The following is a 14,281-nucleotide window of genomic DNA, read 5'->3' on the forward strand; positions in this document are numbered from 1 at the left end:
CCCCGAGGGTATCACCAGCCCAGTAGCCAGTACTTCGGTACTGGCATGAAAATACGGATTTTTTGTGTTATTAAAATTTGCTGTTACACAATATTAAAAATTATTATAAATTAAGGAATGTATCTCCCGCATGCAAAGCTCTGATTCCTTTCACGAATTTGGCTATACTTTTTGGACCTTTTGGATTATAGCTCTTCATCTTTTATATAAGCTTTGGATTTCAAATATTTTGGCCACGAGCATCACTGAAGAGACATGTATTGTCGAAATGCGCATCTGGTGCAACAAAATTGGTACCGTTGATTTTATTGACCCTAAATAAAATTTCCAGTCCCCATAACAAAATTGTGATATACGATGAAACGGTGACTTATCTCACAAGCAACTTGTCTAATATCATTAGAAACTATAATATTTCAACTGGTGGTTTTGATATTTTGGGTCCTCAATGCTCTTCAACTTTGTACTTGTTTGGCTTTATAACTATTATTAAATATTAAATGTTAAATTATTAAATATTAAATTATAATCCTGGTACCTTTGATAACTTTTTGTAAGTTTTCAAATGGTTGAAAATTCGGGAGAGAAAGGTCCTGACCTCTGTGGGAAATGTTAGACTTGTGTTCGGATTTATGTACATAATATATCATATATGACTATACGGAGACTATATAAATGGCAAAAACTGTAGACGAAAGGCGCGTCTGGGCGTATATACAAAATTTAGTCCTGGCATCTATAATGAGTTTATTTAAACGTTTTATGGCATTTAACTTAAATGTCCTTAACGGAATAGCCGAGCCTACCCATGGTCAACATTGCATGACTAAGATGCAACATAAGCTAATCTAAGAATATATTTTTTGTTGTCAAAAGCTGTTATTTTTATTATTTCGGCACCAACCCAGCAGATACAAACTGTATCTATTTGGATTTATAAACAATGTTTATCAATTTTCACTGTTTAATTTGGATTTTAGACATTTGTTGGAGACATATAGCAGGTGTTTGTAGACAAGCAATTATCAGTTTTTCTGTCTATTTCCTGTGTTTACTGTGGATTTGAGACAATTACCATAGAATTTAATTGTTTATTATACAATATCTTGAGCAATGTCGTCATCACAGTGTGGCATCTTTGTTCTAATCTCCGACAATATAATTTTTCCGTTTATTAACCAATTCAAACTTCCGATTATACATAAAGCTGGGGACATCATTACAGTATATTATTGCATTTTCAATGCGTTTTTATCTCTCTCCCATATTGTATACGTAAAGATATTAAACATGTCTAAGAAGTATACTTAAAGAAGGCTCCATGTTATCCTTGCAAATAAATAAATTTTGATTCACTTTCCCGAAAAAAACCTCTTGCTTACACAAATGATAAACAAAAACATAGATACAAAAAGAGTTTTAAATCCGATGATTTTTAGCTTATAATTTGGACAATTCTTCGTGAAATCGGATTTAAAGTTTAACTGAGTCTGAAATAATTAAAACAACAGTAATTTTGTCGTTCCTCTTCCTTACTCTGTTGAGGAAGTTAATGTGTAGGAGCACACACAATCTAATGAAATACGTGAATTATAACCATGCAAGATAATACTGTATCAATTGAGATATATAAAAGTCAATCAGGGGCAGATGATAAATTACTGCTGAGAAATGGGGATTTGACCATTGTAAAGTTGAAATCATTTTTGTCGTCATAATTTCTGGTTTGAAGTCGGCCGTCTGTTTCCATAGCGAAAAAGCAATATGAATATATAAGGCATAATTTATAGTATCCTTTGTCTGCAAGCACTCACTGGAATGTGGGTTCTTGAGTAACAAGACTGACCGTACGAGAACATAATTGGAGGTCAAGTTCGTTAGACACCCCTCTAGTAGTAGAGTGACGGGATACCTTCAATATCAGATTTGTTGCAAATTCTGCTTTATTTTAGGTAATAAGATAGGTCAACCAGTAAAGGCGCACAATTATCGCCCATTATAATACCTAAAGTATGTTGAAATGTCAGCAAAACAAACTTCAGTGTTTTGATGATATCATTTATTGTGTATTTGGTTTTTTTTTTATTTATTGTGGCTATTCACATAGCTTTTTGTTCAATATTTTTAACACTCAGTTTCAAGGAGACGATGTATTTGAGGAAATGTAATAAAACGTAGGAAATCAAAAGCAGTGATCGCATTTCAACAGATGGAAGGCCAAAAAAAACACGAAGTTGAAAAGCATTCAAACCCGCAATATCAATATAGTTGTATCAATAAGGTTAATCAATCTATGCACCAAGTTATGAGTATGTTTTTCGTAGCTTATTTTATGCTATTCCATATCAAATGCGTCGTGTGAACTTAAATTTCATTTCTTTAAAAAGTGACATAATAAATTACAGAAATTACCCTTGGTCATATGAACAAACTTAATCACTCTTTGCTTTAACTTGTTCCCAATGCTTCTGACGTACAAAGATTTGAATTTGGTATCTATGATGAGTCCGTTGTTACATAATATGTAACAGGAATCGCCTTTGGTTACATCAAACATCAACCAACTCTATTACTCATTAACTCGTTCAAGAAAGAAAATATTTCTCAAAGTAAGAATTGATTACCCTTATAATTGAGTGCATTCATACGAAGAAAGCAAAATCAATTTAAATTATTGCAACAAGTTATACAGTGTATTAGTATTTGAGACGAATTCATTTTTTTATGATCTTTCATCGTTCTAAATGTCTTTGAAGATAATAATACTGTAAATGCTAGAAATGCGTATTGCCATTTAGCTTAAATATCAAGGCTTGAACATTCTGATTAGTCTTATTAACGGAACTTGAAATGCACTTGAAATTGATAAAAGACGTCAGTGAGGTATTGTTGTTTTACGGTTGTCAATTTATCGATGGAATTTAGAGTATTCTCTACTTTCATTGAAGTTTTATCTTATATTGAACACTGCACATACGTCTCAATCTTAATGCTTAAATCTAAATAATGTATTACAAAGCTTTGATTCTACATCTGAAAATGCAGAAATGACGATTTTATTATCATGGAATATTTCTGGTATTTTGGACTTTATCTTACTTAGATGTATTGATTGTTAACGTTTCTGTGAATAAGATTCGTCAAGAAAAGCACTTTGAACGCGATAAATTAGAAGCAGCACCTTTGATATTTAATCATTACTCTAAAGTAATTCAATATCTTGCCATTAGAGAAATATGTACTTTCTGTCGCCTAATAGATGTTCATGGTACTTTTGGTGCTGGGTCATAGCGCATTTTTGCGAATTCGCTAGTAATTATATCTCAATATGTAATTAAGAAAAATCGTTTGACTCGGGTTTCTGCTGCATGATAATAGAGTCAATAACATTTCGCATATACTTAAGTGAACTACCTTTTTCACTTTGCTAAATCATTATTATTTTTTGCAATGTACATAGAGTTTTTAGTATTTCTCTCATTATTTATCTGATGGTGCAATTAACTTATTACTTACTATATAGTATGCGTTTCTCTTGATTTTTTTTAATACTTTTGTACCCCATGAATAGATATCCTTAGCTGAATTTCGGTCCTCAAGCTCTTCGACGTTTACATTATTTGGCCTTTGTAAAAACAAATTATTCAAGCGTCACTGCTGAGTTTCTGTTTTCTCTCAATCGATTAATTTCGAACAGCGGTATGCTACTGTTACCTTTATTTTGGTACACAAAACGCGCGTCTTGCTTACAACATTTTAATCCTGGTATCTATGATGATTTTTTGTACAGGTTGACATTTTAGTTATCTCAAGTTATCCCGAGGTCTCGCGCTCTCGTCACTGATTCAAAGTACATACGCCTTTTCTTAAGCCAGGATTTTGATATTGGTATCTTCATCTGTTAGTCATGTTTATTATAAGCTATACAGTTTTCTCTGCTTTCAAAATGTTCATCGCACTTTTGGTATTGGGTCATAACGCATTTTTGCGATTTCGTCGGTAATTCAATATCAATATGTAATTTAGAGAATCGTTTGACTCGGGTTTCTGGTAATAATAGGGTCGATAATATTCGCGTACACACAAAAGAAACAGCTTTTTTTGCGTCTGTCCCAAGTCAGGAGCCTCTGGCCTTTATTAGTCTTGTATTATTTTAATTTTAGTTTCTTGTGTACAATTTGGAAATTAGTATGGCGTTCATTATCACTGGACTAGTATATATTTGTTTAGGGGCCAGCTGAAGGACGCCTCCGGGTGCGAGAATTTCTCGCTACATTGAAGACCTGTTGGTGACCCTCTGCTGTTGTTTTTCATTTGGTCGGGTTGTTGTCTCTTTGACACATTCCCCATTTCCATTCTCAATTTTACTATTGGTTAGTATTTTTCTAAGTATTTATCTGATGATGCAAGTAATCTATTCTTTATCATTTTATCGGGTTTTTTTACTGTTCTTGACTCTGTTATTTAAATTTTTCGAAATACTTTTCTACGTCACTGTTGAGTCTTTTGTAGACAAAACACGCGTCTGTGGTAAAAATTGTAATCATGGTATATATGATGAGTTTACTATACTGATAGACATTTAAGTTTCTACTACAACTCACCCGTCACATCGCGGTTTCGTGAATGAAACAAAGTAGACTATATATACATACGCCTTATCTGTAGCCTGGTGTTTTTAGTATAGGTATTGTCATCTGATATTCATGTTGATTATAAGGTACACAGTTTTCGCTGCTTTCAAAAATCTTTCTGTTTTAATTAAAATATCGGTATCGGCTCGGAATTCAAGGAAGTGTCGTTGAATCTAAATTTTCATAATGGTTCCTAATATAACTTCAATTTAAATCTTACAGTGATGCAAAAGTAATTTTTGTTTACGCTCATAATATTCTAATGGTTTTGGGCATGAATAGTATGTAAATCATTTCCGCTTATATATGTGTTTTAAAAATCCCGTTGGTATTAAAGCATCAATAACTATCACCAGGAAAATGTTATAAAACTAATGTGGTTGTTTTGGTATTTAAAATTATCGTAAATGTATTTTAAACATTTCCAGTGTAATTAATTTTGTTTCATCATGCAATGGTACACAGTACCTCGAGCAATGTTGATTTTGTTTATTATATATATTTTAGATATAGTGAACTTTTAATTGTAATGCGTTTTTACTTTTATAAAGAGGTTGAAACAGAAGATCATTTACAAAAGTTAATCAATTTTCTTCCAAATGTCCAGAAGCTTTTTGAAAAGTTGATAGCATTAGAAAGTCAAAATTGTCAGAGTTAAGCAGATTGATACAGGTAAATACTACGTTAGATTATCATGAGTTCTTTTATAGGGGAAAATTGTGGATGAAACCAATCTCCTACTTTTCAGATCCTTTGGCATTTAAGGTTTATATCCCCTTTTGTAGCCATTTTTGTACGAACTTTTCAGACTTCAATTGTATCAAAACTACAGATATAATGAATAACAAAGATACGCCATTTTGTACATATTCCAAGGGAAAACTTGATGCAAAGCATTATTTTTTACTGTTTCATTGCATTTAATAGAAAAAGAGGACCTTGTGGCAAAAAAATCAAGATTTTTATAGAAAATCAACACCCTTTTATTACAGAGTTTTTTGTTATAAAATTTAAAACACAAATTACTCACTTGATTTTCTATGATGTGCTAGTGTTTATATTTTTAAAAAAGTTCTAAGCAACCTGTAAATTCCAAAACACCTCGTGCTGAGTCACTAAAGTCGATCGCACCCTGAAAGGTGTACTTGATTTTGTCCAAGTTTACATTTGTTTAAACCAATAACTATATTAAAAAAATTGTTTTAAGAAAATCAATGCTAGCACTGCATGCAATAATCCTATATCTATCACTCATCAAATTGCTAAATATGAGAGTACAAGGATAAAGGCTGTGGATTTTCTATAAAATTTCCATATGTTTAGCATTGAATCAACACAAGGGTACATAATCCTTAAAAGAATGATAATAAGGACTGCTCTTCTTTTCTTTTCTTTTTTATCTTTCTTAGCCAATAGGTGTCTTTCTTCTGTCAATATAAATGAACTATAAGCAACTGCCATACAAGAGGGAGTTTTAAATAGCTATAAAACCTTGTTTAACCCACCATTTTCTTCAGAAAATGCCTGTACCTTCTTTTCATACATCCATCAAATTATATTTTGCAGCTACGAGTTTGAACTTTGAACACATGTAACAGTAATTCAGTGTGATAGAAATGAAATTTGAGATCCAGAATGTGCCTATTCAAGTTCTCTATTTCTTTAAAATCCGATCGCGGAAATACAAACTAATGACTAAAACATGGTCATGACAACTTCTCTAAGAAAACGTGAGTCAGCTGGCTAAACCATTACAAAGACACAATTTTATTCGTTTTTTTCAAACTAGATTGTTTTAAAACCTCAAGTAGACATGGAACACTAATGCAACCTCTATATTAAAAGATCCAAATGTTACCGTTTCTAGACACATACCTTACCTCCTTAACACATATTTTTGGCTAACAATAAAACCAGGTTAAACCCACCATTTTTTTTCTTAAAATGTCCTGAACCAAGTCAAGAATATTGCAGTTGTTATAAAAAAAATTATATGTATGGTATGGTATGTTTTGGATGCAGTTCAGTATTTGTTGTTCCGTTGTTTTCCTCTTGTTTTGTTTCCCTGGGTTTTTGTTTGTAACCCGGATAATCGATTTATGACTTTTGAACAGTGGTATACTACTGTTGCATTCACATGTGATAACAGAAGTTGTTATAATCATTAACACCACTTGAAAAAAACTAGGTATCGACATTACCCTTTATTAATACTGGACTTTCAACTGCCTCATGGAAACTCCAAATTGTAAACATCTAGTCAATCAAATAAAGGGCATAGAATTACAGTGCATCTAACTTTTTATACTCTAAGAGTGGTTGCTTCAGATGTTGATTCTTATAACTTTTATATTGGAACATAAAAGTAACTCGCCGCATTCAATATAACAAATTGGTAGTATTTAAAGACTTGACTCCCCCATTTATAACACAAGTGCTCCTCGGTCTAAACTAAAAGATTTCCGAATTTTGTTTCATTATAACAATGGAAAACGCATAACCTTGCCATTATTGTTTCTCCGCGTCAAAGCATCAAAGGACGCTTAGAATAATAACATAGTTAAGATAAAAGACAACAAGATTGATAATTTTGAGTAAAGTGAGTAAAGATCATGTTTACGAAATACCTATTTGTCTCATTAGATAAGCCAGCGATTTTTTTTTATGAAAAGAGGACCTATCGAATTAAAAAAAGAAGGACGAAAGATACCAGAGGGAGAGTCAAACCCATAGATCGAAAACAAACTGACAACGCATTGGCTAAAATAAAACGACAAACAGACAAATAATAGTACAGAAAACACATCATAAAGAACTAAAGACTAAGCATCTCGAACCCCACCAAAAACGGGGGGGGGGATCTCAGGTGCTCCGGAAGCAGATCCTGCCCCACTTAAATTTATTTCATATGACTACAGTAACGGATCAGTGTGCTATAGTTTTTATTTCAATGGGAATAGTTGGTGTCTCGGAGGAAAATAAACTTGATATTGTCTTCCAAAACCAATGAATAAGTGTTTTGCTACAAAGAAAGTACTAGAAAATGTTTCCTTCCAGAACATGGTGAACATTTTTTTGAAACTATTAACCGATAAAGTCTCCTTCAGGCAATTTCGTAAAGATAGTACATTTATTTGTCTAACGTTTCACATAGAAAATAAATGCTGAGGTATGATAGTACCGACATAGTCAATATTATGCATTATTCTTGCATAATATAATTATGTATGTCTCATATGTATGATAGGGACTAGTGTGGTTGTTTATTAATAAAGTCGTACCAAATTGACAGTCTTTAATCAGAAATGAAATGAGATAAAATAGCTTTTATATAGTTAAGCACCTTATTGTCATAACAACATGCTTAATGAAGATCCTAGATTCCAAAGCTCACTTTTTATTACAAGATTGTGAGACTTAACGTTCTATAAAGCTGTAAATGCAGGTTATTAAGCAGCCTATGAAAATAACTCTTAATAAACTATTTAAATGAAATGTGATGTCCATGTATATTTGAATTTATATCAAATTGGTATCGGATATAAAGTCGTCTTATGTGTTCTAAATATGGGTTTGTAGTTTCAGATTTGATTTGAATGACGAAGAACATTCCTTTTCTGTATATTAATGAAGGTAATAAAATGATTTTTTTCACTGATTTATAAATGAGAGAAGCAAGATAAATTACTTGCATTAGTAATTTCATGATGAAATATGATAAAATTTAAAGCAGACCGTTAAAGATTTATATATCTGTAAGGCGAGTATTCTGTATGTCGTCGCTATGAAATAAAACATTGAATCCCTAAAGACATCAACTAGAGGATATTGCATTTTAAGATTATAAATGCGCTTTATTCAGTTTATTATAACAATAAATGAACTTAGTACTGTGGAGGTCAATTACGTTCAATAACTTATAATAAGAATATAATACAAAAAGGAATGATAGAAATAACCAAATATATAGCACAATTCAACAGATAACACTAACCTGTAAAATCGAATTCCTCGACAAAAATATACCCGCGGCCATGAACAAAGACAAACAACAACGAAAAGCACATGGTCATGACGACTTGACTCAGTACAGACAATAAATGTCGTGGGGTTAAACTATTAATTAGAAATCTATCAGTAATGGAAAAATAAACAGACGAAAAAGGAAACAAGTGGACTGCCAGTGTAATGGAACATAACATCTTACATATTAATATGCAAACTATACATTTCTTACAATCTTAATGTGTATACAATTATGGAAAGAGAGTGCATACGTGCAACCTTGTCAATATTGACGTCCACTTCAGTGATAAATTGTATGCATGCCCCTAAAGATCAAATAGGCTACCCGAGCATTCTAGGTTTCAGCAATCAGTACACCTTTAACTAAGTATGACCTTGTAAATTAACAAAATATAAATACTAGTATCGGTAGAATGATAACTGAAAGAATTCATAACTGTATAGCCATACTTTTGAAATATCAAAACAAAATCAACTTTATAGAGATAAAGACTATATTCAAAATACATACTTCATAGTTAAATTGACAACCTTTCAAAATAAGTTTATTAAAAGAATTGTCTAAATTTACGGGCTCTATAAACAACATAACGTTAAAATTGACAGGATTTATGTTGCTCAATTCATAGTTTCTGTGTGGTGTTTTTTGTTTGTATCTTAAGTGTTTTAAGCTCATTTTTTGCTTGAGTGTTGTCGGTTTTTCACAGCATTATAGTGTGTAATTATCCCCTTAATATCTAACATTTGTTAGATTACATTTTATGTTTGCTATGATATGTTTATTTCCGTTTTATTTTTGGCATACACAAACAACTTATATGCGTTTAGAAAAGCCAACATTTATCATTATAATACAACTATTTACATATCAAATATCATTAAAATTTTATCGTATTTTCTTACGATTAAACATAGAGAATGAAACATTTTAAAGATATTAATTATTTTAACCCTAAACCTTTAGTTGACCTTTAGTAATGCTTCGTCATTATAAATTCTCTCTACATTTTAAGCGAATGCTGCAATATCAGATCTTACTAGATTTAGAGTTAGATTGAGAGTGTACAGTATACTACAGGGGGAGGGTTGTGATCCCGCTTACTTGTTTTACTGCCACATTATGTATGTATGTGCCTGTCTCAAGTCAGGAGCCTGTAATTCAGTGGTTGTCGTTTGTTTATGTGTTACATATTTGTTTTTCGTTCATTTCTTTACATAAATAAGGCCGTTAGTTTTCTCGTTTGAATTGTTTTACATTGTCAATTCGGGGCCTTTTATAGCTGACTATGTGGTATGGGCTTTGTTCATTGTTGAAGGCTACAACGTACGGTGTCCTATAATTGTTAATTTCTTAGTCATTTTGGTCTCTTTTAGACAGTTGTCTCATTGGTAATCATACAACATCTTCTTTTTATACTTAACCTTTTTTCTTTTGGTTCTATTTTTAAAATAGTGTTGATACGCCTTCGAGATATAATCACGATCGGTTGTTCGTTACACCCTATATATGACCATAAATATACTTAAAGATAAATAATGTATATTCAATATTTTACCTAAATACTATATACGATATAGTTATATAAATTCTTTAAACACTAAGGTACAAGAATGTATGATGTTACTAATAATAGAAATCTTCAAAATAAATAAAGAGAATCGTTTTTAAAAAATGCAAACATCATGATGATGGTATCATGACTCTCAAATTTCCTAAATAATTCACGATAAACACGAGGTTGGAGTCGATAAAGGATATAAATTTCAACACTGCGGGACAAACATTACCATTTTGAATATTATTATTAAAAATTGCATTATAAATATTATCATATCATAAGTGAATCTTACCTAAGTTCTCTGGCTGAGGGGTCATCCTGATAGAATAAACTGTGAAAACTTGGAAAATTGTAAATCTCGACGCCTCACTCAGAAAACAAATGAAAACTGAAATGATGTATTACAGTTATCAGAATTGTATTCGTATTGCTAAACTTATGAATCTTTTTGGAGTGCAGAGATATTTTGATGTAAAAATATGAAGATTTGGAACATGTTAGCATAACATGGCAAGATTTTATGCTGTTTTGCGACAAATATTTACATTGTATATAATTTGTACAGTTATTCATTTGTATATGGTTATGCAGAAAATGCTTCTATGTATTTACAAGAAATTCCTAGTTGTCAATAGACAACCTCATTGCTGTATTTAGTCGACGCGCTATAAGTAGTATGACTGTGACGAGATATACAAACCAACGTGACATATAAACAATATTTAAACACCGATATAATCTACTTTATCAGTCTAATATCGGCTACAATCGATCTGATACAAACTGGAAGGTGTAAAACTATACTTTATTATTATAGTGAATGTGCAGTGAGAAAATAGCACCTGGAAAGTTTATTATTGAATAAAAGTACAGGAGTCAATCAAGTAATTTGTTCTTGAAAAATAGCAGTGTTCATTTTAAAATTGACCACACAACAGTTATTTTAAAATGTGATAAAAAAATCGGACATCGTATTGGGAGAAGTGCTGCATTAAGATGAGCGGTAAGTACACATATATTCGTTGCATTGACTTCTTTTTAAGATTCTCTTGAAAATATATGAGATCACTGAATTATGATACAAATAATCCATATTGAACACAGATTTTTGATAATCTTTTTCTAATTATAAGAATTCGTATCCAATAGGATTGAAATAGGTAACATTTGTTTAAAAGGTAAGATGCCAAAAGTTATGCGTTCAAAAACTAAACACTGTCTGGTTAATTTAGGAACCTCAGTACATTTAATATATCATGGTGATTGTTTTACATGTTTTGCTTGACGTGGTCATAAGGCAAATTGAGTATTCTACCTTTCCTAATGAACATTTATTAAATATAAGTTGGTAATTGTGGTTCCCCTTTACATAACTCTAATAGAAACTGACCGTGCAAGACCCTTATAAGTAGTCAAGGTCGTTAAAACCACCTTCATAATTTTAGAACTCATTAATGAAATATTTCCACGCAAATTCGCATCTGAACGATAATTTTAAACCTTACAAACAAGTTTGAAAAAGTGATTTCAATATTTTTTATCAATCTTAATACTAGTTATACATGAAAACATAGCTTCAATAAAATGCGTTAAAGGGTTGGGTACAATTTCATATTTACAAATTTCAAATTCTAAACTATGTGAAATTCATTGATAATAATGACATATGTATCCCATCCCGTAGACAAGTACTATTATAAAAGTTGTCCCGATTTACATTTAAAAGATTTTTATATGACCTTTTCTAACTCAATCCCGGTTAGAAACAGGCAAACATGACAAAAAAAACTAAAAAAAAATCAATCCATTGTAAAAAGCATTTATTGTCCTTTTCTAGATTCGGATATTGCAGTTTCATACGGGAAACTCTATACCAAAATGTACGATACATGAGGAGTAGGAAATAGTTACCCTTCTAGAGCACCTGAGTTCACCCCAAGTTTTTTGTTGGGGTTCATGTTTTTCAGTCTTTATGTTTTTTCATTGGTTTTTTTTCCTCGTTTTTTGGCATATTTTTTTTCTAATTGTGGGTTTTGAATGTTCCTACATTTTGTTTGAGATGTTTGAACTTTTGATTTTGCCATTTGATTAGGGATTTTCCTTTTTAAATTTTCATCGGAGTTCAGTATTTTTTGTGATTTTACTTTTTAATATTTTCCGTCTTTTTTTTTAGTACAAAACAGAAAATTTTTCGTTCAATTTTATTAATACTCCTTTTTGGATGGAGAAGTCCGGGATATCATATAAAAGTAAAAATTTATAACAAAATTCCCGAACTCCTATAGGAAAATTCAAATTGGAAATTCCTTTATGAAATGACAAAATTGAAAGCTCAAACAAAACAAATGAATAAATGTATTCTTAAATATTCAATACATATATATGACACAATGATGTGGTACTGGATATGTCTGATGCTCGCCCTTAATCTAAAGCACTAAAGGACAGGAGTACCCCAGGAGCTGTTGCTAGTACGTGTGGAGTATTTGATATTTGCCGCGTTCTATTATAACTATCAGAACAGTACAACCATTACCATATACGTGGTCAATATTATATAAAGAGAGACGAAAGATAACAATAATATTCAACCTAAAAAATAAACTGACAACGCAATGACTGAAAAAAAGACAAACAGACAAACTACTTTACACAAAACACACCACAGAAAACTATGACTGAGCAACACGAACCCCACCAAAATGTGGGATGATCTCAGGTGGTATAGGAAGGGTAAGCAGATTCCTGATCCACATGTGGCACCTGTTGTGCTGCTCGTGTAAATACAAATTATAAGTCAAATTCGGTAGGTCACATTCGGAGAAAGGGGACGGAATTGTAGTTACGATAATTGGAATACATGAGTCGTCATCTATGAAACAGATATTCTCTAACGGTAAACCAACTTGTGATTGCGTCCGTGAAATTTACGACGCGGTAAATTCAACTTCACTACTAGGAACTCTTGCTTCCTTGTTCATTTACAATTATCTGGTTACTAGTCCATAGTTGTTTTTGTATTGGCCATGCAGGAGCGAGGCCACTTTGGTCAGTACAGTTGGCAAACAATAAATGTGCTGGTAATCCAATACCAGGATTGCCCCACAGACAAAAAAGACATATCTATAAAATTCATTACAGCAATATCTACATTTCCAATCGTGTACAAATGAAGACAATTTTTCATAAAAATAAAAGATATAAAACACGTTGATGTGCTACCTTTTTGCAGTTTTCTCCGTTCACTTAAAAGTAATCAGGACTGTTATGCTACATTATACCTTATATTTAGAAATACTTTATTAAATAGTTTTATAAATGTCTTTTTCTTAATTAACCGAGTTAGACTACTATTACTGAAAAATTTGTGTTGATAGATGTATTTTATACACGTCATCAATGCGGGTTTTTTTTACATTTTCAAAAAAACATATTTTATTTGTATGCCTAAAAGGGAAATTGACAAAACAAGCATTCTTATAATATAAACACACAAAACGATAATACAAACCTAATGTACTTTGAAATAAGTAGACCATTGATCGATATTTATACAACACAGTTTTGCTTCTGTTTATTCAGTGAACATCTTCATTTAGTCATTATTGTTCAAGCAAAAATCTAAATACTCCCGAAGAGAATATCTAACGTCGGCTACAGTCATTTTTCTGCCGATTTATAATGATTTGACGCTTATATTTTTCTACCAATAATGATGATTTAGTGTAGAAATTGGTTTTTTCTCTGGTTGTCTCTATTTTTCCGACTGATGTCACTGTCCACGGTATTTGTAAATTAATAAACAACCTCAGTCACAAAGATTAATTGGAATGTTGTGATTACATTTCAGATTCCGACTGGATGTCCTATAAATTAATTAGATCTGTTGACCTTTACCTAACTCTTTTCATGGCCCAATTTGTATCACCGTTTTCTTACGTTAGTTCATTCATCTTCATCATTAGGTATGAATAAAAGGCAGACTTCAGAAGGAAAAACATCAATAACTTCATCATTAAGTACGAATAAAAGGCAGACTTGAAAGGGAAGAAAACTTCAATG

At 31.6% G+C, this 14,281-nt stretch overlaps 1 protein-coding gene across 4 annotated transcripts in view; it reads left to right on the forward strand.

Moving 5' to 3' along the window:
- The window catches only part of LOC139487717 (synaptotagmin-15-like), a 162,827-nt gene that overhangs the window by 63,761 nt on the left and 84,785 nt on the right, over nucleotides 1-14,281 (forward strand). Inside the window, exon 1 of one of the 4 annotated variants that reach the window (XM_071272739.1) lies at nucleotides 10,924-11,222. The exons of the other annotated variants lie outside the window; for them this stretch is intronic. Within the exon in view, the coding sequence (XP_071128840.1) occupies nucleotides 11,216-11,222 (7 nt within the window). The 5' untranslated portion in view covers nucleotides 10,924-11,215. Of the gene's footprint in view, nucleotides 1-10,923; nucleotides 11,223-14,281 lie in introns of those variants that run through there. 4 annotated transcript variants of the gene reach the window in all.

Source organism: Mytilus edulis, chromosome 9 (genome assembly GCF_963676685.1).
Source record: "Mytilus edulis chromosome 9, xbMytEdul2.2, whole genome shotgun sequence".
In the NCBI taxonomy this organism is placed as follows: Eukaryota; Metazoa; Mollusca; class Bivalvia; order Mytilida; family Mytilidae; genus Mytilus; species Mytilus edulis.